General features: G+C 47.2%; 2 protein-coding genes across 2 annotated transcripts in view; one reads left to right on the top strand and one right to left on the bottom strand.

The window, feature by feature from the left end:
• The window catches only part of aamp (angio-associated, migratory cell protein), a 32,997-nt gene extending 16,434 nt beyond the window's left edge, over nt 1-16,563 (bottom strand). The window contains exons 1-7 of the mRNA XM_080199599.1: nt 16,333-16,563; nt 13,309-13,425; nt 11,525-11,644; nt 10,649-10,788; nt 3,053-3,197; nt 2,114-2,197; nt 460-575 (exon numbers count right to left, since the gene is read on the bottom strand). Of these exons, the coding sequence (XP_080055725.1) occupies nt 460-575; nt 2,114-2,197; nt 3,053-3,197; nt 10,649-10,788; nt 11,525-11,644; nt 13,309-13,425; nt 16,333-16,453 (843 nt within the window). The 5' untranslated portion in view covers nt 16,454-16,563. The remainder of the gene's footprint in view (nt 1-459; nt 576-2,113; nt 2,198-3,052; nt 3,198-10,648; nt 10,789-11,524; nt 11,645-13,308; nt 13,426-16,332) is intronic.
• Nucleotides 16,564-16,757: 194 nt separating this feature from the next.
• LOC145349785 (uncharacterized) lies at nt 16,758-20,354 on the top strand. Its single transcript, XM_080198330.1, has 3 exons — nt 16,758-16,817; nt 18,748-18,982; nt 19,744-20,354. The coding sequence occupies exons 1-3, from the start codon at nt 16,781-16,783 to the stop codon at nt 19,883-19,885; spliced, it is 414 nt and encodes a 137-aa protein (XP_080054456.1). The 5' UTR covers nt 16,758-16,780; the 3' UTR covers nt 19,886-20,354.
• The last annotated feature ends 5,356 nt before the right edge of the window (nt 20,355-25,710 follow it).

Genomic DNA, 25,710 nt, shown 5'->3' with positions numbered 1-25,710 from the left:
AACTGATCCATGTCACGTTTAGGATCCTTCCACCCACCTTCACCTTTCTACCCTAACAGACTCTTCTATATCTTTTCCCCCCACACACCTAGCTAACTTCTGCTTTGATCTATCTACGACTTCACTGCTTCCTGTCAGTTCTAATTCTTACCAATTCTAATACTGGGTGAAAAGATACTTTCTCCAAATTCTCTATTAGACTCATGACTGTTTTAGTTTTGCAGCCTCGTGTTTTTAACTCCATAACAGGTTAAAGAATTTTCTCATGTTTTGATATCCACACCATCAAACTTTTAAATAATGTTCAAGATCTCATTCCGCTTACTCTCAGCTTTCCCTTTTCTCAGGGGAGAAAGGTCCAGCAGAATAGAATGTTTTACAGCACAGAAAATGGCCATTTGGCCCATCATGCCCATGCTGGTTCTTTGCAGTTTGATTAGTCCTGGGAAAGCCCATTACCTTGCCTGTGAGCGGACTGAGGAGTTTAGCTGTGCAATCAACAGATCCAGTCAGGACCAGGCTCCCGGTGTCATTGCTGGCGAGGCAGGTCACAGGACCCTGGTGGCTATCCTGACCTACAGACAGAGGCAAAAACAAAGCACAAGAGTCAATAATAACACAGTAACTACCTCCTACCAAACCACATCACTGAGGAGTGAAGCAGTGGGTAAGGAGAGAATTAGCAAGAACCACAACATGGAAAAATGGAAATGCAAATACAGAAGAGTTTATTTCCCTCATCTCTAACCTCCCACCTCTTCATTTTATCAACATTACTGTAAACAGGTCACCTTTGAACTTTTCTCTAATTCTCCCCAAGATATTCTTGTGTCCTATCCAGTCCTCCTGCTCCAATTCTCAGCTGTTCTTCTGTCCTGAAACTGAGGCCAAATGTACTACCTTCTTCTCCTACCCTATCTTACAGCCAGGACACCTTCCTCCAATAGTCTATAGTCAAGCTTAGGCTCAGTTTAAGCAGTGTTTCTCAGGTAGTGGTTTTAGGTGCAGTTTACCATCCACATTTCTCAATTTAAAGTCCAGATATAAAGTGAGTGGACTAGCTGGGCAGCATGACCTGTTGCAGAGCTGGAGCAAGTGTCTCTGATCATGTAGTGTCCCCAGCTCCAGTGATCTTCCTTTATCTCCGAGTTTGCTGTGGTAAAATTCTGTGGAAAAGCCTGCACTGCTGATTTATTTACACTGTTTACGAAACAGGAGGTTTCATGTAGAATTCCGGACAGGAAATCTTCAGTCGCTTTCCTCTCATCCCAGTGAATACTCCCCTGGGACAGCAGGGGTAAACTGTACCTGGGCAGGAAACTGGCAGTATCTGAGATGATGTAGCGTTCTCGAGCTCTGGACAAGCTGCCACATGGTCTCCTATAATGGCTGCTGGTCTGAGTGTTGAGCTGAGTGTGACACTGGACCTCTAGTTGATGCATTTGCCCACTCATTCGTTTGGTTCATTTCCCCCAGCACTTTGTTCTCTGTTTGACTCAATTCTTTTTCTTATAATATTTCCCTTCCCTAGTCATCATCCATCTCCCCGTGCCACTGATCCGATTCAATGTTTATCACCTTCTCACTATCACAACTCCCAGATTTCTCTCAGAGTGATGGCTGAACCACTTTGTGTCAGAGTTCTTCCAATAACTGAGTGAGTTAGTAAAATTTCCAGGCTATCAACTCCGCAAAGATTTGGCTTTTTTTCATTTTTATTTCTCAATGTCAAACAGCCATCTCACCTTCCTAACGGATGGTTCAGTCTTTAGTAATTCAACATCTATTGACATTGATGGGCTCACTCAAACTGTGGCACTCCTCTCCCTCACTCTCCCCTCAAACTGTGGGACTCCTCTCCCTCACTCTCCCCTCAATCTGTGGGCCTCCTCTCCCTCACTCCCGCCTGAAATTGGAAATCCTCCCCTCCCTCCTGAAATTGTGGGGCTGGTGTTTAAATGATGCAGAAGGTTGGCACAGTCATCATCAGGGTCAGGGTTGTTACCCTGTCCCTTGTTCCTAGTGGTCATGTTGCATTTACTTAGCATCAATGTATGAGGTTGGAGCAATAGAACTCGCCCACTGAGTGGTCAGCGTTCTCCTTTCACATTACCTTTCACGACGTGAAGTTGTGACCCTTGCTTCAGATCCCAGATCCTCAATGTCCCATCTTCATAGCCAATGACTGCTCGGAAACCTGGAGACACAAAACAGAAGGTTTCATACAGGAAATCTTCAGTCACTTTATCCTCACCCCAGAGGATACTCCCATACCTGGGACAGTCCCCAGCCAGGCTACTGTGAGGGGAAACAGTCTCAGGATCAGAGACTGATCATCTAGAACTAAGATGGGGAGAGACGTTTTAATGATTGGAGATCTTTGGAACTCTCCAGCCCACAGGCTTGTGGATCCTCTGTTGTTACATATATTTAAGGCTGGGACAGAGATTTGGGAACTCTCCAATAACAGAATAATATGTTCAAACACAGGAAACTGGAGCTCAGGCAGATCTTCAGCCACGATCATTTCAAAAGGTAAAGCAGCCTCTAGGGTGGATGGTCTATTCCTGCTCCTATCCCTGGGGTTCTCATCAAGCTCTGCTTCTTGGGGCGGCTTGGTGGCATAGCAGTTAGCGCTGGAGCCTCACAGCGCCAGGTACCTGTGAACAATTCCTGGCTTGGGTCACTGTCTGTGCAGAGTCTGCACGTTTCCCCCCTTGTCTACGTGGGTTTCCTCCGGGTGTTCCAGTTTCCTCCCACTGTCTGAAAGACGTGCTGGTTAGGTGCATTGGCCATGCTAAATTCTCCCTCAAGGTACCCAACGGGACTGCGGTGACTCGGGAATTTTCACAGTAGCTTCATTGCAGTGTTAATGTAAGCCTTACCTGTGACACTAATAAATAAACTTTACTTTTAGTTGCGAGAACAGCTGGGATTAGAGAAAGAATGAAACCAACACCCCAACCCAAAGCACCCTTCAACCCAGTCTCCACCTCACAAAGCCTGTTCCCAAAACCCAGTCTCCAACACAACTTCCATCCCAAAGCCTTACCATCAGGGAGGATCTTGCCACACGTTGCTTGGCAGCCAGTGCCTACGAAGGTTTTGCATTCCCCGCTGGGGATTTTCCACATCCAACAGCTGCCCTCGTCCGTGCCAGCCAGCAGCACATGGGCACAGGGGTGCCACTTTACCCACTGCGCACACACAAAGCAGAAGATCAAGAAATGTTAGATAATCGCATAGCTTCACTTACTGGAGTGTGGCCCATAACAAAAAAATACACATCAATGCTGGGCCATCCACTGAATTTATCATCTCAACCTGCATCCACTGGTACCATAGGTGTTATACAGTGACACTTTCTGAACACACACAACACAGGGTTAGATACAGAGTAAAGCTCCCTCTACACTGTCCCCATCAAACACTCCCAGGACAGGTACAGCACGGGGTTAGATACAGAGTAAAGCTCCCTCTACACTGTCCCCATCAAACACTCCCAGGACAGGTACAGCACGGGGTTAGATACAGAGTAAAGCTCCCTCTACACTGTCCCCATCAAACACTCCCAGGACAGGTACAGCACGGGGTGAGATACAGAGTAAAACTCCCTCTACACTGTCCCCATCAAACACTCCCAGGACAGGTACAGCACGGGGTTAGATACAGAGTAAAGCTCCCTCTACACTGTCCCCATCAAACACTCCCAGGACAGGTACAGCACAGGGTTAGATACAGAGTAAAGCTCCCTCTATACTATCCCCCATCAAACACTCCCAGGACAGGTACAGCACGGGGTTAGATACAGAATAAAGCTCCCTCTACACTGTCCCCATCAAACACTCCCAGAACAGGTACAGCATGGGGTTAGATACAGAGTAAAGCTCCCTCTACACTGTCCCCATCAAACACTCCCAGGACAGGGACAGCACAGGGTTAGATACAGAGTAAAGCTCCCTCTACACTGTCCCCATCAAACACTCCCAGGACAGGTACAGCACAGGGTTAGATACAGAGTAAAGCTCTCTCTACACTGTCCCCCATCAAACACTCCCAGGATAGGTACAGCACGAGGTTAGATACAGAGTAAAGCTCTCTCTACACTGTCCCCCATCAAACACTCCCAGGACAGGTACAGCCACGGGGTTAGATAGAGTAAAGCTCCCTCTACACTGTCTCATTGCTCTGCGCTGTTTGTGCCAATGGCAGGGATGGAAATCTAATTTACGGACATATGAATTAGGAGCAGGAGTAGGCCACTCGGCCCCTCGAGCCTGCTGCACCATTCAATAAGATCATGGCTGATCTGATTGTACTCCAAATCTACCTGATAATATTTCACTCATCTGATTATCAAGAATCTATTGCTGCCTTAAAAATATCCAGACTCTGTATCCACTGTTGTTGGTGAAGGGACTTCTAAAGACTTACGACAGTTAGAGAAAATATTTCTCCTCATCTCTGCCTTAAACCGGCAACCCCTTATATTTAAAGTGATTGCTCATTCTGATCCTTTCATAAGAGGAAATATCCTTGGCGGGAGGGGCAGAGACAGAGAGAGAGAAAGGGCCAATGGCCTAAAGCTATGTCACTGGTATTAGCAATCCAGAGACCCAGTGTCTGGGAACCAGGGTTCCAATCCCACCAAAACAGATGGTTATCAACAGTTTCACATTTGTCCACGCTATTTTCCATTGGTCAGATTATTGTCCACTCACTTAACCTATCTACATATTATTTTGTAGTGTCCTCATGTCCTCTTCACAATTTACTATTCCACCTATCTTTGTGTTATCAGCTAATTTAGCTACCGTACCTTCAATCCAGTCATTTATATAAACTAGTAAAAGTTGAGGCCCAGCAGACCCCTATGACACACCACTCATCACATCTTGCCAATCAGAAAAAGGTCCATTTATGCCGACTGTTTCCTGTTAGATGGCCAATATTAAATCCATGCCAATACAATACCCCCTCATGCCATGAGCTTGTATTTTCTGAAATAGTCTTTCATGTGGCACCTTATCAAATGTCTCCTGGAAATCCAAGTACAGTACATCCACTGGTTCCCCATTATCCACAGCTCTTACTTCCTCAAAGACTGTTACTTCCTCCAATAGATTGGTTAAACACGATTTCCCTTTCACAAACCCAAGATGATTCTCTCTGATTGCCTTGGATTTTTCTAACCGTCCCGCAATAATATCTTTATAATGCCCCTAACATCTGTCAAAGGGCAAATGTTAAGCTAATTGGTCTATACTTTCTTGCTTTCTGTCTCTCTCCCCCTTTGAATAAAGGAGTTACATTTGCTATTTACCAATCTATTGAGCATTTCTCAAATTGAGGGAATTTTGGAAAATTAGAGCCGGAATATCAGCTATCTTACTAGCCACTTCTTTTAAGATCTTAAAACAAAATTCATCAGGACCCAGGGAGTTAGCAATTTGTTGAAGCTGCGGATTGACAAGTACCACTTCCCTGGTGGATGTATTTTCCTGCGTTCCTCCTTTCAGTTCCTGATTTACTGCCATTTCTGGGATGTTATTCATATTCTCTTTGGTGAAAGATGCCTGTTCAACTCATCTGCCATCTCCTGATTTTCCATTATTAATTTCCTAGATGCATTTTAACGTTTCTTATTTAACTATCTATAGAAACTCTTACTACCTATTTTTATAATTCCAGCTAGCTTTCTCCCATACTCTTAATTTTTCCATTATTATTAATCTTTTAATCTTTGTTCTTTACATTCAGTCCAGTTTTCTGTCCTGCCGCCTGTCTTTGAATGATTATACAATATGTCTTTTTCTTTAAATTTGATAGTCTTTAACTTTTCTAGTTAACCGTGGATGGTGGGCCCTCCTTGGACTTTTTCTTTCTCACTAGAATGTGTCCATTTTAATTATTCTGAAATATTCCTTTGAGATGTCTGCCGCTGCATCTCTCTGAACTATCCCTTAACTTCACTTGCTAGTTCACTTTACATAAGAACATAAGAAATAGGAGCAGGAGTAGGCCATCTAGCCCTTCGAGCCTGCCCCGCCATTCAATAAGATCATGGCTGATCTGTCGTGGCTCAGTTCCACTTTCCGGCCCTCTCCCCATAACCCTTAATCCCCTCTCTTATCAAAAACCCATCAACCCGCTTCTTGAAAATATTTAGCGAGGCAGCCTCCACCACTTCAACGGGTAGAGAATTCCAGAGATTCACCACCCTTTGAGTGAAGAAGTTCCTCCTCAACTCCGTTCTAAAACGCCCCCCCTTTATCTTGAGGCTGTGCCCCCTAGTCCTACTGTCTTTTTTGAGCGGGAAGAGTCTCTCCACCTGTATCCTATCCATCCCATTCATCATCTTATACGTCTCAATGAGATCTCCCCTCATTCTTCTAAACTCCAACGAGTACAAGCCTAGTTCATTCAGCCTCTCCTCATAGCTCAACACCCTCAACTCCGGTATCAGCCTAGTAAACCTCCTCTGCACTCCCTCCAAGGCCAAAATATCTTTGCGCAGGTGCGGCGCCCAAAACTGCACACAGTACTCCAGCTGCGGCCTCACCAATGCCCTATACAGCTGCAGCAAGACCTCCCTACTTTTATATTCAATCCCCTTCGCTATGAAGGCCAGCATCCCATTTGCCTTCCTGACCACCTGCTGCACCTGCAAGCTGGGTTTTTGCGACTCATGCACAAGGACCCCGAGGTCCCTCTGCACCGTCGCCTGCTGCAGTTTTTCGCCACGTAAGTAATAGTCCTTCCTACCATTCTTCCTTCCAAAGTGGACCACCTCACACTTGCCAACATTAAATTCCATTTGCCATTTCCTGGCCCATTCGCCCAGCCTATCTAGACCCTTCTGTAGACTCTCCACACCCTCCGCACAATTTGCCGTTCCCCCAATCTTGGTGTCATCCGCAAATTTCGACACCCTACACTCGGTTCCCTCCTCCAGATCATCTATATAAATGGTAAAAAGCTGAGGCCCCAGCACCGACCCCTGGGGCACTCCACTAGTCACCATCCGCCAATCCGAATAGCACCCGTTGACCCCCACTCTCTGCCTCCTATTTGACAACCAATCCTCTATCCACGCTAACACCCTACCCCCAACTCCAAGTCCCCTGACCTTCTGCAATAACCTCTTATGAGGTACTTTGTCAAACGCCTTCTGAAAATCCAGAAAGACCACATCCACCGGCTCTCCTCTATCCACCGCCCTAGACACATCCTCATAGAACTCCAGTAAATTTGTCAGACACGACTTCCCTTTAATGAAACCGTGCTGCGTCTGCTCTATCAAGCAATTCCCTTCAAGATGCCTCGCAATTTCCTCTTTAATGACGGATTCTAACATTTTACCTACCACAGACGTTAAACTAACCGGCCTATAATTCCCTGCCTTTTGCCTGGCACCCTTCTTAAACAACGGCGTAACATTAGCCGTTTTCCAATCTTCCGGCACTTCCCCGGAATCCAGCGACGTCTGGAAAATAACCACCAATGCATCCACTATAAACTCCGCCATTTCTTTCAGAACCCTCGGATGCATTCCATCCGGTCCTGGGGACTTGTCCACAATCAGCCCCTCCAGTCTGTCGAGCACCGCCTCTCTAGTAACAGTAATGTCATTAAGACCCTCCAGTCCTACCACCTTTCCATCGCTAACACCCGGCAAATTATTCACGTCCTCCTCCGTGAAGACAGAAACAAAAAAGTTATTCAATACCTTAGCCATATCCCCATCCCCTACCACTAGGTCACCTTTCCCATCCTCTAAAGGACCAACGTTCACCCTAGCCAGCCTCTTCCTTTTTATATATTTATAAAAACTCTTGCTATCCTTTTTTATATTAAGCGCTAGCCCAGCTTCATAGTTTCTCCTACCCTCCTTTATCAACTTCTTTGTCAATCTTTGTTGACATTTAAACCTCTCCCAATCCTCTTCTCGCCCACTACTCTTCGCTACTCTAAATTCCTCCGCTTTTAATTTAACACTTTCCTTCACCTCCTTCGTTATCCACGGCTTATTACCTTATTACCTACTTCTGCTTCCATGCCCTCATAATTACACTTACTTATGTTCAAAATACTAGTCTTGGATCCCCTCTGCTCTCCCTCAACGTGAATGTAAAAATTCAATCTTATTATGTATCAATCTTTATTAATGTCACAAGTTGGTTTACATTAACACTGCAATGAAGTTACTGTGAAAATCCCCTAGTCGCCACACTCTGGTGCCTGTTTGGGTACACTGAGGGAGAATTTAGCACAGCCAATGCACCCCAACCAGCACATCTTTCAGGCTATGGGAGGAAACTGGAGTACCCAGAGGAAACCCATGGAGATCATGGAGAACGTGCAGACTCTGCAGATAGTGACCCAAGCCAGGAACTGAACCCGCCCTGGCACTGTGAGACAGCAGTGCTAACCATTGTGCCACTATGCCATCCACTGCTCTGATCACTGCTATTTATAAGCGTTCTCTATAAGATCATTAAATAATCGTGTTTCATTGCACATTATAGCCTGTTCTTGGGTTAGCTCCAGAATGTGCTATTCGAGGAAACTATCCCTAAAAACCTTACAAATTCCTCATCTGGGCTACCTTTGCGTATCTGATTTATCTAGTCTACGTATAGATTAAAATTCCCCACGATTATTGCCATATCTTTCCAACAAACCCCCATTATTTCTTCCTTTACACTTATCCTGCCAAGTGGTCACTGTTGGGGACCTGTACACCACTCTGACATTTGACTGCTTGCCTTTATTATTTCTCATCTTCTACATCCTGGTTTCATAAACTTAGCTCATCCTTCTCGACAGAATCAACATCACCAGCCATCCTCCTTTTCTAGCTTCCAGTTCTTCCTAAATTTTACAGAGCCTTCAATATTCAGGTCGCAATCGATGCTAGCCCCTTTCATTCGCCACAGTTCCTTCTGGGGAAAACTTCTGAATATTTGCACAGGAGCTCTAGAAAACCTCCATCCTGGACATTCAATATCTCCAGCCAGTCCAAGTTTATCTGTTTCAATCAGTCTCAACGCACGAGACAAGACTGTGACCCTCAATCACTAGAACTGTGCTGCTTGGTTCCTGTACGATACCTTTACTGCCGCTAACCCTATTATGTAGAGTTTGCAGCGTGGAAACAGACCCTTCAGCCTGACCTGTCCACATTGCCTTTTTTTTAAAACCCCTAAGCTAGTCCCAATTGCCTGCGTTTGGCCCATATCTCTCTATACCCATCTTACCCACGTAACTGTCTAAATGCTTTTTAAAAGACGAAATTGTACTTCCCTCTACTACTGCCTCTGGCAGCTTTTTTCAGACACTAACCACCCACTGTGTGAAAAAACTGCCCCTCTGGACTCTTTTGTATGTCTCCCCTCTCTACTTAAACCTATGCCCTCTAGTTTTAGGCTCTCTTTGAGAAAAGATTGACTATGTAGCGGATCTCTAGCTCTCATTATTTTATAGATCGCTATAAGATCACCCCTCAGCCTCCTATGCTCCAGAGAAAAAAGTCCCAGTCGATCCAACGTCTCCTTATAAAAACTATTAAGTCCTGGTAGCATCCTAGTAAATCTTTGCTGCACTCTTTCTAGTTTAATAATATCCTTTCTATAATAGGGTAGCCAGAACTGTACACAGTATTCCAAATGTGGCCTTACCAATGTCTTGTACAACTTCAACAAGATGTTCCAATTCCTATATTCAATGTTCTGACTGATGAAACCAAGCATCCTGAATGCCTTCTTCATCACTCTGTCCACTTGTGACTCCACTTTCAAGGAGCTATGAAGATGTACCCCTAGATCTCTTTGTTCTGTAACTCTTCCCAATGCCCTACCATTAACTGGTTAAGTCCTACCCTGGCTTAATCCACTAAAATGCATCACCTCACATTTATCTAAATTAAACTCCATCTGCCATTCGTCAGCCCACTGGCCCAATTGATCAAGATCCCGTTGCAATCGGAGAAAAACTTCTTCACTATCCACTATGCCACCAATCTTGGTGCCATCTGCAAATTTACTAACCATGCTTCCTATTTAGCATCCTTCTTGTACTAATATATGGAAAAGCTTCTGAATGACTCAACTTCCAGGATTGCAGACCTTCCTGGAAATATCTGAATACTTGTTCACTTATGACTGTGGTCATGGCTCCAGTGTCAACCTCCATCCTTAGACCATCAGGACTATCTCGATAGGTGACACCTTGTTGAGTTGGACCTGGTTTAAAGTAAAAGTTTCAAATCTCTGGTTTGGTTTCTCAGACAGCTGTTTTAATGGTGTCACCTTAACTATCATCTTTTGTGTGCATTTACACTGCACCAAGCTTGCAAATGACCCTCCTTCTTGCAGGGAAAGATATATCATTTTTTCCAGCAGCAAGATTCCCTGGAATGCTCTCCTCCACAGCGAAAACTACCCTCCTCCCCCGGTGCTGTACTGAACCCCTCTCGAGCTCTGTTCTCACTCGAACTGTTCCTCTCAGCAGCCATTTCCCACCACAAATGATTCACCTCATTGGGCAAACCTTGCAATTTACTTACACCCTGCTCAGTATATTCACCTGGGCCATTTCGACAGCTTTTTCCCAAAGAGATTTTAGTCAGCATGCTTACTGCACTCACCTGCAGGTCACCAACCTCAAACGACCAAACTTCTTTCTTCATTTCAACGTTCCAGGCTTTGATCAGGCCACTCATATCTCCCGTGACAACCAGAGTAGAATCATGACTGAAGGAGGCTGAGATGACGGAATCTTTGTGGCCTAAAGGAGAAGTGAATTCCAGGTTAAATACTAGCAGCTCTCTGCTTCTTGCTGAAGGAGGTTTACTGCCTGCAGGAGCCTTGATAGTGAAAACAGGCAGCACTTCAACATTTAAGGACTGCGCAGTCGAATTACAACGTCCACAGAATGGGGAATCGAGCCGCAAATGGGAGTATTACCTTCGCTTCTTTCTACATCTGTCCTGTAGCTCAGGGTACTGAGGTCAACAATGGTGTGTCCAGCTGGACTGTGGGGTGATAATCCTGTACCAGAACACTGACACTAACACTAAATTACAGAGCAGACTGCAGCTTGCAGAGTTCCACACAGAGTGTGGGGTGCTCAGGGGAGGGGTTTTTTTTGTGTGAAATACATTTGTGGGGAACAAAGTAGATGGGACCACGAAGGGAGTGGGCGAGGGTGGTCGCCTGCTTGCACCAAGCAGAGTGGGTGATAGAAATGCTACAGACTGTAAGGTAGTTTGAATCACCCAATCCCCTTCACCCCATTGGGTCTGGGCCAATTGGTTGAAAGAGCAATCGATCAAATTCTTTCCCCATAACCTACCAAACTTTTCTTTTTCAGATAGTAATCCAGTTCCTGAGTTAATACTGAATCTGCTTCACCCACCCCATCAGACACTGAACTGCACCATTGCACGCGAATGTTCGCATTAGGAGTGGGCCATTTGGGTCGTGCGCTCTGAGTCAGTTTGTAATCTCAGTCAGCAAGTTACCTGTACATTCCAACAGCACTTCACCATCAGACACTCTCCATACAAAGGCCATGTCATCCTCACCGCCAGTCACTGCCAGAGAGTTACTCTTAGGATCCAAACTCAAGCAGAATACAGCCTCTAGAAAGAAGAGGAGCATATCATTCAGCAGCAGCCTAACGCAATCCTCCCACCAATGCTTCACTCCTGCTAAACAACACAAACTGCTTCGTGGGACTCGAGCGCCACAGGCGCTGACTGCTCTGTGATTTTTACTCAAGTGATTATGACTTGAACGAGGACAGACAACGGGCTATTGAACTTTCAACAGCAGCACAGTTCAACCAGATTCATCCAACAGGCCCATAAGGATTTGTCTGTGGAAGTGATGGGAAAGATGGCAGAATTCTCTCGTGTTACAATCGCTGTGGATGTTATTATTGAGCAATGATGTGGAGGTGCCGGCGTTGGACTGGGGTAAACACAGTAAGAAGTCTCACAACACCAGGTTAAAGTCCAACAGGTTTATTTAGTAGCAAAAGCCACTAGCTTTCGGAGCGCTGCTCCTTCGTCAGGTGAGTGGGAGTTCTATTCACAAACAGGGCATATAAAGACACAAAGTCAATTTACAAAATAATGGTTGGAATGCGAGTCTTTACAGGTAATCAAGTCTTAAAGGTACAGACAATGTGAGTGGAGAGAGCGTTAAGCACACAGCAACCTCTGTAAGCACCATTAGAATTTACAAATTGAAATATTTTTTAAAAAGAACTTAACCACACAAAATTAAAGTTACACAGTTAAATCAGCTTTACAGAACAATGCCCCAAAAAACCAGCTTGGTCAAAAGTAAACCACCTCCTTGGCAATAATCAGTTGTTTCCGTAGTGTAGTGGTTATCACATTCCCCAACATGTGAAAAGTCCCCAGTCCAAAACCAGGCAGAAACATGAAATGCTTCTTATTCAGGTTGAGGAATGTTTGCAGAATTTAAATTACCTGGATCTCGCGTAGAAACTAGAAGGAGGAGGCCATTCAGCCCTTTGAGTCTGTTCCACCATTCATCTTAATCATCAAATTCAATATCCTGATTCCCCCCCCCTCCCATATCCCTTGCCCCTTTCGCCCCAAGAGCTATATCTAATTTCATCCTGAAATCAGGCTACATTTTAGTCTCAACTACTTTGTGTGGTACTGAATGCCACACATTCACCACTCTCTGATAAAGAAATTTCTCCTCACTTTAGTTCTAAAAGGTTTACCCCTTACCCTCAAACCATGATCTCTAGCTCTGGACTCCCCCACCTTTGGGGCATTCTTTTTGGATCTACCCTGTCTAACCCTGTTAGAATTTTATAAATTGATATGAGATCCTCTCTCACTCTTCTAAACTCCAGCGAATATAATCCTAACTCACTTGGTCTCTCCTCATATGACAGACCTGCCATCCCAGGAGTAAGCCAGGTAAACCTTCGCTGTACTTCCTCTATAGCAAGGACATCCTTCCTCAGATAAGGACACCAAAACTGCACATCCCCTCAATCTTGGGAGGAGCCACCAGGTAACAAATGGCAGTGGAAACTCTGCCAGTTCAGTATGGTGATCATGGTGCTGAATGCAGCCCAAAGAAATTCAACTGCCCGTTCTATGTGGATCACTGTCAGAGTGAGTTTCATCTATTTATTGTGCTAGAAATCCTCAATAATCTCTCTGAAGAAATGCCTGCACCCCGAATGTAGTCCCAGCCCAAGTTACCCCACCCTGAGCAACATGGTCCAGTGTCCCCTGTTACTTTTTTCAGTTACTTGTGTGCCTGGAGAAGGTCAGATCACTGTCATCTCGTACCACCTCCATGGTCTCAGCATCATCGGTCTCCCATCCCCCGTCATCTTCATCCTCCTCCAACTCATTCGTAATATCATCTGTCCAGAGAGAGGGATTAAAAAGAGAAAAGCTGCTCAGTGGACCTGTTTCACATCATAATGACTAAAGACACATCTCAACACACCCACCCCCCCCCCCCCCCCAATCAGCCCATGCCAGTCCTCACTGGAAATTAGCAGCGGATAAGGTAATGAGGCAGATAGAATTAGGGATCTTCTTGTGAGGGATCCTCTTGGGACAAGTGATCACAATATGGTTGGATTTCTGATACAGATGGAGGGTGAGAAAGTAGGGTCCCAAACCAGTGTCCGCTGCTTGAACAGAGGGGAGCATGATAAGATGAGGGCGGAATTGGCTAATGTAGACTGGGGGCACAGATTGGTTGGTGGGACAGCTGAGGAACAGTGAAGGATTTTGAAGGAGACCTTTTTCAGTACTAGGCAAAAATATATTCCGGTGATAAAGAAGGACTGTAAAAAAGGGATAACCAGCCGTGGATATCGAAAGAAATAAAGGAGAGTATTAAATTAAAAACCAATGAGTATAGAGTAGCTAAAAAGAGTGAGGAATTAGAAGATTGGGAAAGATTAAAAAAAAACAAAATGACTAAGAAAGTAATAAAGGAAAGATAAAGTATGAAACTAAACTAGCTCTAAATATTAAAAATGATAGTAAAAGTTTTTACAAATATATAAATAAGAGTGGCTAGAGTGAATGTTGGATCCTTGGAGGACGAGAGGGGGGAATTAGTGGTGGGAAATGAGGAAATGGCTGAGACTTTAAATGAGTTTTTTGTGTCGGTCTTCACGGTGGAGGACACAAATAGCTTGCCGAATATTAAAGATAGACGGCTGGTAGGAGATGAGGTCCTTCATACAATTACTGTTACTAGAGAGGTAGTGCTTGATAGATTAACAGGACTGAAGGTAGACAAGTCCCTGGGACCGGATGGAATGCATCCCAGGGTACTGAAAGAAATGGCAGAAGTAACAGCAGAGGCGTTAGTAGTTACTTATCAAAATTCACTGGACTCTGGGGAAGTGCCGGCAGATTGGAAAACAGCTACTGTTATGCTGCTGTTTAAAACAGGTAGCAGACAAAAGGCGGGTAACTACAGGCTGGTTAGCTTAACGTCCGTAGTTCGGAGAATGCTAGAATCCATCATTAAAGAAGAAATAACAGGACACCTAGAAAAGAACGGTTCGATCAAGCAGATGCAGCATGGATTCACGAAAGTCGTGTTTGACGAATTTACTGGATTTTTATGAAGATGTGGCTAGTGTGGTAGACAGAGGGGAACCGGTGGACGTGGTGTTTTTAGATTTCCAGAAGGCATTCGATAAGGTGCCTCACAAAAGGTTGCTGCAGAAGGTTAGAGTGCATGGAGTTGGGGGTAAAGTGTTAGCATGGATTGAGGATTGGCTATCTAACAGGAAGCAGAGAGTTGGAATAAATGCTGCTTTTCTGGTTGGCAGTTGGTGACTAGTGGTGTGCCGCAGGGATTGGTACTGGGGCCTCAACTGTTTACCATTTACATAGACGGTCTGGACTGAGTGTAGGGTGACAAAATTTACTGATGACACAAAGATGAGTGGAAAAGCGAACTGCGTGGAGGACGCGGAAAGTCTGCAGAGAGATGTGGATAGGCTGAGTGAGTGGGCAAGAACCTGGCAGATGGAGTATAACATTGGCAAATGTGAGGTTATCCACTTTGGAAAAAATAATAGTAGGAAGGAATATTATTTAAATGGTGGAAAGTTGTAGCATGCTACAGTGCAGAGGGACCTGGGGTCCTTGTGCACGAATCGCAAAAACACAGTTTGCAGGTGATCAAGAAGGCGAATGGAATGTTAGCCTTTATCGCGAGAGGGATAGAATATAAAAGCAGGAAGGTCTTGCTGCAACTGTACAAGGCACTGGTGAGGCCGCAACTGGAGTACTGTGTGCAGTTTTGGTTCCCTTATTTGTGGAAGGATATATTGGCCTTGGAGGGAGTACACAGAAGGTTCACCAGGTTGATACCAGGAATGAGAGGGATAGCTTATGAAGAGAGATTGAATAGACTGGGTCTGTACTCGTAGGAGTTTAGAAGGCTGAGGGGGGATCTTATAGAGACTTACAAGATAATGAAGGGGCTAGATAGGGTAGAGACATTCTTTCCACTTACAAAGGAAACCAGAACTAGAGGGTACAGCCTCAAAATAAGAGGGGGGACAGTTTAGAACAGAGTTGAGGAGGAACAACTTCTCTCAAAGGGTGGTGAATCTCTGGAATTCTCTGCCCGTTGAAGTGGTGGAGGCTACCTCGCTAAATATATTTAAGTCACGGGTAGATAGATTTCTGATAGACAAGGGAATTAAGGGTTATGGGGAGAAAGTGAACTGATCCACTTCAGATCAGCCATGATCTTATTGAATGGTGGGGCAGGCTCGAAGGGCTAGATGGCCTACTCCTGCTCCTATTTCTTATGTTCTTAAGGTAATGGGAGAGGGTGTGGGAGAGGGTCGAGGGGAGAAGAGGGTGTGGGAGAGGGTCGAGGGGAGAAGAGGGTTGGGGGGGGCGAGGGGAGAAGAGGGTGGGGAAGGAGGATGGGGGGGGTGTGGGGGATGGGGGGGTGTGGGGAATGGGGGTGTGTGGGGGATGGGGATGGGGGGTGTGTGGGGGATGGGGATGGGGGGTGTGTGGGGGATGGGGATGGGGGGTGTGTGGGGGATGGGGATGGGGGGTGTGTGGGGGATGGGGATGGGGGGTGTGTGGGGGATGGGGATGGGGGGTGGGGGTGTGGGGGTGGGGGTGTGTGTGGGGATGAGGGAGTTGTGGGGGATGGGGGGATGGGGGTGTGTGTGGGGGATGGGGGGGTTGTGGGGGGTGTGGGGATGGGGGGGGTGTGGGGGATGGGGGGGGTGTGGGGGATGGGGGGTGCGCTCCCCTCCCCCCGGGTTTACCCGCTGCTGCTTCTCCCTCCTCCTCCTCTGGCACCTGCAGGCCCGGGTTCAGTTCGATCACTTCCACAATCTCCTCGCCTTCGTGCAGTTCCAGCTGGGAACTCAGCTCCTGCTCCGCCATCTAGTTACACTAACTAACCAAACTAACTGACTTAACCAGGTCACACGAACCAGGCCCGCTGCACGCAGGCGCCTGGTCAAAGACCAGCCTGCCGCCTTCACCGGAAGTGATATCTGATTGACAGCCGGAACGACAAATCGGAAGCAAGTCACGTGTCCATCATGGGGTATGGTTTCCGGTTTAGTGACCCCCGTCGCCGCGCTGGTCTCTGGGAATTGTAGTCTTCCACATTCGGCTCACCCGATCCCGTCAGCCCGGCGACACTGTCTGCGCCTGCGCCTGCGCCAGAGTGAGGTCTGCTGCATTCCGGGATATTGGAGGACCGAGATGGCGGCTGGCGGGAGGACTTTCTCCTGGGGGAGAGGTAAACACTGATCCACAGAGTAAGCAGGGAAACAGCGGGAGGGGAGTCCGCACACAAACTACTGGAAATATCAGCACATCTGGTAGCATTTGTATACAGAGTCCAAATAGAGCCTCAGCATCTCATCCAGGACTCAGTGCGGCACTCCCTCGGCACCGACCCTCTGACAGTGCGGCGCTCCCTCAGCACTGACCCTCTGACAGTGCGGCACTCCCTCGGCACCGACCCTCTGACAGTGCGGCACTCCCTCAGTACTGACCCTCTGACAGTGCGGCACTCCCTCAGCACTGACCCTCTGACAGTGCGGCACTCACTCAGCACTGACCCTCTGACAGTGCGGCACTCCCTCAGTACTGACCCTCTGACAGTGCGGCACTCCCTCAGCACTGACCCTCTGACAGTGCGGCACTCCCTCAGCACTGACCCTCTGACAGTGCGGCACTCCCTCAGCACTGACCCTCTGACAGTGCAGCACTCCCTCAGCACTGACCCTCTGGCAGTGCGGCACTCCCTCGGCACTGACCCTCTGACAGTGCAGCACTGCCTCCGTACTGACCTGTTACAGGAGAGAAAGAGATTATTTTTTATTGCTAACTAGACCAGCATTTTCTGCCCACCTCTAATTGCCGTTGTGAAGGTGGTGATGAGCTTCCTTCTTGAACTACTGCGATCCATGTGATGTAGATACACCCAGTACTGTTACGAATGGAATTCCAGGATTTTGATCCAGTGACAGTTTAAAGATTTTAAAAATTTATTTATTAATGTCACAAGTTACATTAATTTAAATTAACATTGCAATGAAGTTGCTGTGAAAATCCCCGAGTCGCCACACTGCAGCGCCGGTTTGGGTATAGGAACATAGAATCCTGCAGTGCAGAAAGAGGCCATTTGGCCCATCAAGTCTGCACCAACCATCATCCCACCCAGGCCCTAACCCTATATCCCTACATTTTTACCCACTAATCCACACATCTCAAGACACTAAGGGGCAATTTTAGCACAGCCAATCAACCTAACCCACACATCTTTGGACTGTGGGAGGAAACCGGAGCACCCGGAGGAAACCCATGCAGACACGGGGAGAATGTGCAAACTCCACTCAGACAGTGACCCAAGCCAGGAATGGAACCCAGGTCCCTGGAGCTGTGAAGCAGCAGTGTTAACCACTGTGCCACCCTACAACTCTTATACTGAGGGAGAATTTAGCATGGTCAATACACATAACCAGCATGTCTTTCAGACTGTAGGAGGAAACCAGAGCACCCAGTGGAAATTCATGCAGACAGGGAGAATGTGCAGGCTCTGCGCAGATATTCTCCCACGCCTGGAATTGAACCCAGGTCATTGATTTTGTGAGGCAGCAGTGGTAAGCACTGTGCCACAGTGCTGCCCCTCTGCCACTGTACTGCCCCAGTGACATATTTCCAACTCAGGATAGTGAGTGACTTGGAGGGGAACCTCCAATTGGTGATGTTCCCAGATATCTGCTGCCTTTGTCCTTCTAGATGGTAATGCACATGTATTTGGAAGATGCTGCCTAAAGAGACTTGGTGAGTTCCTGCAGTGCATCTTGTAGATGGTACATACAGTTGCCATCGTTCATCAATGGTGGAGGGGGTGAATGCTTGTGGATAAGTGTTGATCACGTCGCTGCTTTGTCCTGGATGGTGTTGAGCTTCTTGAGTGTTGTTGGAGCTGCACCCATCCAGGCAAGTGGAGAGTATTCCATTGCTGTCCTGACTTGTGCCTTGGAGATGGTGGACAAGCTTTGAGAGTCAGGAGGTGAGTTATTCTCCCCAGGATTCCCAGCCTCTGATCAATGGTCATGGATAGCATCAGTGCTTCATGTTGAGAGGTTGCTGCATTGGACAGCTCTCACCATTCATCTTTTGGTGGTGACTGTGTCCTCTTTTGCCTTTATTCACAGGGCTTTGGGGCTGCTGTCGGGAGACGTTCATCGTCCCTGCCCCTGCTTCAGTGCCCCCACTCCACCCTCACGCAGCACCAGTTGTACAACTCAGCGTTAAATCCATCCACTGTAACCACTACAATAGACCAGCCCTACGATCTGTAGAGAATCCGGGAGGACCAGTCCCAAGGCGTCCAGAATACATTCCACAACGGAAGGCCAAGAATCCGATGCGAAAGATTGGGCTGGCATGGTAAGAACGGGAAAATTGCCCCAGAGAGCGGGAGAAATCAGTTCTAATCATCAGTGTCTTGTTATCTGAAAAGACAGGTGTCAGGCATGTTTTCACTGGTTGTTTCAGTGACTGGACAGCACTCTGTTATCTACGCTCAGACTGAATTAGATCATTCAAGCTAAGGCAATGTTCAGTCAAAAACAGAAAATGCTGGAAAATCTCAGCAGGTCTGACAGCATTTGGGGATAGAGAATGGAGCCAATGTTTCGAGTCAGGCTGAGTATTTGTCAGAGTGTTAACTTACTGTGACAGGGCCACATTATCACGTGGTCACTCACACAGTGACAGAGCCACGCAATCGAGCAGTCAGTCACACAGTGTCAGTCAGTGTCAGGGCCGCACTATCGAGGGGTCAGTCAGTGAGGGGGCCGCACTATTGAGGGGTCAGTCAGTGTCGGGACCACACTATCGAGGGGTCAGTCAGTGAGGGGGCCGCACTATTGAGGGGTCAGTCAGTGTCGGGGCCGCACTATTGAGGGGTCAGTCAGTGAGAGGGCCGCATATCGAGGGGTCAGTCAGTGAGAGGGCCACACTATCGAGGGGTCAGTCAGTGTCAGGGCCGCACTATTGAGGGGTCAGTCAGTGAGAGGGCCACACTATCGAGGGGTCAGTCAGTGTCAGGGCCGCACTGTCGAGGGGTCAGTCAGACGCAGGCTGTACTGCTACAAGTTGCAGATTATCCTGTCATATTCACATTGCCTTGATCATATTTCCTGCAGGTTAATCGGTTTACCTTCTGGAATCATCACTTTCCTTCTTGCCAAACGGCAGGTGGACAAGAACCGTCTGAAGCAGCTGAAGATCAGGCAGAGGATGAAGAATGCCAATGAGGGAGAATACCAGAGCGATCGATACCGCTGAACTCTGGAGGAGTTCAAAGAGCAGATGATAACCTGGCCATGCCTGCTCGATACCTGTAACCATCCAAAGCCCCAGCATTTTCCACTAGTCACTCTCTGGGAGTGTTTTATCTCCTTGCTCCCTCTCCACCCTCCCGTCTCCCAATGGACAGCTGACCTGCTCTGTTCTTGGGAGGAACTCAATCATCGAACCATCAGTTGTGCCTTTGAGTTTCTGGGTTTGTCCCACATCCTGGGAATGTACCTGGAGTAGGAGATTGGGAAAGAGGGGAGAAGAGAACTCTGTTTCTTTCCCAGTGCCATCCAACTGCAGCCTCAGGAACATCTGATTTCTGTATAATCGTGCAAGGAAGGGGGCCTGTTTATTTGAGGCTGGTGGTTGTAAATCATGTGTAGTGTCATCACTGTTTATCTTCTGGCTCAGACTGTGTTTTACAAAAGGATAATGTTAATAAAAGTGTTATATATGATTCCCTTGCTACTTGTGCCACAGTTTTTGAGTAACAGCTTATTATTTATTCTTCCATGGTGCATGGGCGTCGCTGGCTGAGCATTTATTGCCCATCCCTAGTTGCCTTTGAGAAGGTGGTGGTGAGCTGCTGCAGTCCATGTGGTGCAGGCACACCCACAGCGCTGTTGGAGAGGGAGTTCCAGGATTTTGATCCAGTGACAGTGAAGGAACGGCAAAGTATTTCCAAGTCAGGATGGTGAGTGACCTCGAGGGGAATTTGTAGGTGATGGTTTCTCACGTATCTTCTGACATTGTCCTTCTCGCAGATATAGGCCACATGCTTGAAAGGAGTCTTGATGAGTTTCTGCAGTGCCTCTTGTCGATAGTACACACTGCTGCCAATGTGGAGGGAATGGATGTTGAAGACGGTGGATGGGGTTCCAATCAAGTGACCACTTTGTCCTGGATGGTGTTTAGCTTCCTGAGTGTCGTTGGAGCTGCGCCCATCCAGGCAAGTGGGGAATTTTCCATCACACTCCTGACTTGTGCCTTATGGATGGTGGACAGGCTTTGGGGAGTCAGAAGGTGAGTTACCCTCTGTAGAATTCTCAGCCTCTGACTTGTTCTTGTTGCCATGATGTGGGTATGCCGGCGTTGGACTGGCGTAAACACAGTAAAAAGTCTGACAACACCAGGTTTTAGTCCAACCTATTTATTTGATAATATACTCGCAAGCTTTCGGGTTAGCCCCTTCGTCAGGTGAATGGAGAGTTCAGTAATCTCTAAACTGTCTGTGCTTTATATGCTCTGTCTGAGGCCAGAACTCTCCATTCACCTGACGAAGGGGCTAACCCAAAAGCTTGCGAGTATATTATCAAATAAATAGGTTGGACTAAAACCTGGTGTTGTCAGACTTTTTACCTTGTTCTTGTTGCCACAGTATTTATAAGGCTGATCCAGTTCAATTTCTGGTCAATAGTAACCCCCAGGATGCTGGTAGTGGGGGATTCAGCAATGGAATGCTATTGAATGTCCAGGGGTGGTGGTTGGATCCTTTCTGTTCGAGATGGCCATTGCCTGGCACTTGTGTGACATGAATGTTTCTTGCCACTTGTCAGCCCAGACTGGATACTGTCTGGGTTTTGCTGCATTTGAACATGAACTGCTTCAGTATCTGAAGAGTTGTGAATGGTGCTGAACATTGTACAATCATCAGTGAACATCCCCACTGCTGACTTTATGATGGAAGGAAGGTCATTGATGCAGCAGCTGAAGATGGTTGGGCTGAGGATCTCCTGCAGTGATGTCCTGGAGCTGAGATGATTGACCTCCAACCACCACAACTTGTACTCACTGGAGTTTAAAAGGATAAGAGGGGATCTGATTGACTAATATAACATTTTAAAAGGGATCGATAAAGTAAATGTAAACCAAATGTCTCCTGTTGTGGGGCAGTCTGGAACACGAGGTCATAGGGATAGACTGAGAGGCGGGAGATTTGAACCTGAGGTGAGGAGGAGCTACTTCTCGCAGAGGGGGGGTGAATTTGTGGAACTCGCTGCTCAGTAACACGGTGGGATCTGAATTATTGAATAGTTTCAAGAAGGAGATAGATATATTCCTAATAAAAAAGGCGTATGTGGAACAGGTGGGAAGGTGGATTTGAGACCAGGGAGAGATCAGCCATGAACTGATTGAATGGCGGAGCAGGCTGGAAGGGTTGAATTTGCCGACTTCTGCTCCTAATTCCGATGTTCCTATGTCTTATTTTAAAAAACATTTAGATGAGCACTTGAAACGCAATAGCGTACAAGGCTACAGACCAAGTGCTGGAAAATGGGATTAGAATAGATAGGTGCTTGATAGCTGGCATGGACATGATGGGCTGAAAGGCCTCTCTCTGTGCTTAAAACTCTGACTCTAAATATTGGAACAATATTTCAAAAATGGGAAGCTACAGGACAGTGGGGATAGTTTGGGATTGATACAGGGCTATGAAGAGAAAGTGGGGCTGTGGGATTAGTTGGGATTGATACAGGGCCAAGGGGAGAGAGTGGGACAGTGGGATTAGTTTGGGGATTGATACAGGGCTATGGGGAGAGAGCGGGGCAGTGGGATTAGTTTGGTGATTGATACAGGGCTATGGGGAGAGAGTGGAACAGTGGGATTAGTTTGGAGGTTGATACAGGGCTATGGGGAGAGAATGGAGCAGTGGGATTAGTTTGGGCTTTGATACAGGGCTAAGGGGAGAGAGTGGGGCTGTGGGATTAATTTGGGATTGATAAAGGCTATGGGGAAAGAGTGGGGGCAGTGGAATTAGTTGGGGGATTGATCCAGGGCTATGGGGAGAGAGCAGGGCAATGGGATTAATTTGAGGATCAATATAGGGCTATGAAGAGAGCGGGGCAGTGGGATTTGGGGGTTGATACAGGACTATGGGGAGAGAGCGGGGCAATGGGATTAATTTGAGGATCAATTGGGGGTTGATACAGGGCTATGGGGAGAGAGCAGGGCAGTGAGATTAGTTTGGAGATTGATACAGGGCTATGGGGAGAGAGTGGGGCGGTGGGATTAGTTTGGGGATTGATACAGGGCTATGGGGAGAGAGTGGGGCAGTGGGATTAGTTTGGAGATTGATACAGGGCTATGGGGAGAGAGTGGGGCAGTGGGATTAGTTTGGAGATTGATACAGGGCTATGGGGAGAGTGAGGCACTAGGATTTGGGGGTTGATACAGGGCCAAGGGGAGACAGTAGGGCAGTGAGATTAGGTTTGAGTTGTAACACTATCAAATTTGGATGAATGGTCTGGTCTGTGTTATGATTCTATGGTTGTGCCGATGTTGAAAGTTTATTAACCACTAGAGGGCGGCCCCTAGCTACAATCAGGCTGTGACCCTCATTAGTGTTCAAACTGAATAATTTCTTTGTCTCTGATATTTCAGACCACACACCTCCCCATTTATCTTCAGAATAATAAACAGCATCTAATTGGATCTTCAGCATGTCTATTTAGTGCAGTAATTGTTGTGGTTCTTGACCTGAACTGTCAAATCCACAGGGATGAGTTCTCTCCCAGGACAAGCTGGGATTTGAGTTTTAGAAATGAACACTGGAAAGATTGGAAATGGAAAGCTGGGAGATTTGTTAAATCATAAGATAAATAATGGACGCTGATCTCAATAACATCCAGTCACAGTTCCTGAGAAATATCTCACCCACTCAGCAACCAACTACCCCCAACGTACCCTCCCGACCTCCCCCAACCTCACCCCCTCCCAACCTCACCCCCTCCCAACCTCACCCCCTCCCAACCTCACCCCCTCCCAACCTCACCCCCTCCCAACCTCACCCCCTCCCAACCTCCCCCAAACTCTCTCCTCCCAACCTCTCCCCCTCCCAACCTCTCCCCCTCCCAACCTCTCCCCCTCCCAACCTCTCCCCCTCCCAACCTCTCCCCCTCCCAACCTCTCCCCCTCCCAACCTCCCCCAAACTCTCTCCTCCCAACCTCACCCCCTCCCAACCTCCCCCAAACTCTCCCAAACTCTCTCCTCCCAAACTCACCCCCTCCCAACCTCTCCCAAACTCTCTCCTCCCAAACTCCGCCCTCTCAAACTCCCCTCCCACTCCTGAAACTCCTCACTCCCAAAATCCCCCCAAATTCACCCCAAAGGTCCCCCTCCCAAAACTCACACCCAAACTCCCCCTCCAAAAACTCACCTCCTCCCAAACTCCCTTTCCCCTGAAATTCATCCCCATCCCCAAACTCTCCACCCCCAAAACTCAGCCCCTCCCAAAACTTAGCCCCCCAACTCTCCCTCCCAAACTACCCCCCCCCACCCAGCTGTTGTTGATGGCCCACAGCACCCCATGGATGCCCAGTCTTGAGCTGCTGAATTGGTTTGAAGTCTGTGCCATTTAGCACGGGGTGATAGTGCCACACGACACAATGGAGGGTATCCTCAATGTGTGGATGAAACATTGTCCCTATAAGGACTGTGCGGTGGTCACTCTCACCGATACTGTCAGTGGACAGATACGTTACGAAAGACAGCTTGGGGTCAAGTATGTTCTTCCCTCTTGTTGGTTCCCTCACCAGCTGCCGCAGTCCCAGTCTAACAGTGATGTCCTTTAGGATGGGGCTTGCTCGCTCTGTGGTCCTGCTGTCAAGCCAGTCTTGCTGATTGACGTTGCAATCCCCACCCAGAGTACATTCCGTGCCCCCACCACCCTCAGAGCTTCCCCCAAGTGGTATTCAACATGGAGGAGTACTGATTCATCAGCTGAGGGGGGGGGGTTGTGGTACGTGGTAATCAGCAGGGGATTTCCTTGCTCGTGTTTGACCTGATGACATGAGACTTCATGGGATCCGGAGTTGACGTTGAGGATTCCCAGGGTAACTCCCATAAGAAATAGGAACAGGAGTAGGCCATTCGGCCCCTCGAGCCTGCTCCACTAATCAATAGGATCTTGGCTGATCCAGCAAATCTTATATCCACTTCCCTGCCCTTTCTCCATAACCCTAGATTCTCTCAATGATCAAAAACCCATCTCAGCCTTAAACATACACAAGGACTCTGTCCCCACAGCGCTCCGTGGCAAGGAGTTCCACAGACTCTTAACTTTCTGAGAGAGGAACTTCCTCCTTATCTCAGTGTTGAATTGCTATCCCTTTATGAGTGTACACCACCTCCAATGTTTTGGTGATGCTGGTGTCTGGGACATTATCAGTCAGGTAGAATTCCTTGAGTTTGATTATTCTTGACCAGTCAGGAAGATTTTTACCAGGTCGCCACACCCCTGTCGGTTCCGGTGCTTTGCTCACTGCTGGGCTCAGCCCGGTTTAATTTCTTTTATTATTAACTCTCTAGTACAACTGAGTGTCTCACTTGGCCATTTCAAAGGGGATTCACGAGTCAGCCCCAGTGTTGTGAGTCACGTGCCAGCCAGGCCAGGGTAAGGACTGCTCCAGTGAAGGGATTCCTTTAATTGAATTCAAATTCCACCATCTGCAGTGGTGTGATTCGAACCCGGGCTCTGGATTACTCGCCCACTGAGAATACCATCACCTCCCCACAGTGGCTGTACCTACACCACCAGCACTGCACAGATTTAAAAATGGGCTCACCATTGGCTTGTCAAGGGGCAATTAGGGATGGTTAATAAATTGCCAGCGTGCTCACCTCCCAAGAGTGAAGTTTTTAAAATACTGACGTGTAAATCCAGCATTTTTCTATTTTAAAATTTGACTCGATTGTTGGCAGTTTGTAATGAAAAGCATTTTATTATAACATTGTCCAGAGTACAGGTTCCGACAGTAATCTTGTAAACATTCAGCAGGTAAATGAAATTATAAAGCAGCAACCATGAACGCTT

The sequence above is a fragment of the Carcharhinus amblyrhynchos genome, chromosome 11 (genome assembly GCF_965287045.1).
Source record: "Carcharhinus amblyrhynchos chromosome 11, sCarAmb.v2.hapA, whole genome shotgun sequence".
NCBI lineage: Eukaryota > Metazoa > Chordata > Chondrichthyes > Carcharhiniformes > Carcharhinidae > Carcharhinus > Carcharhinus amblyrhynchos.
The sequence above is the reverse complement of the archived record's forward strand: the minus strand, read 5'-3'. Positions and strand labels throughout refer to the sequence as shown.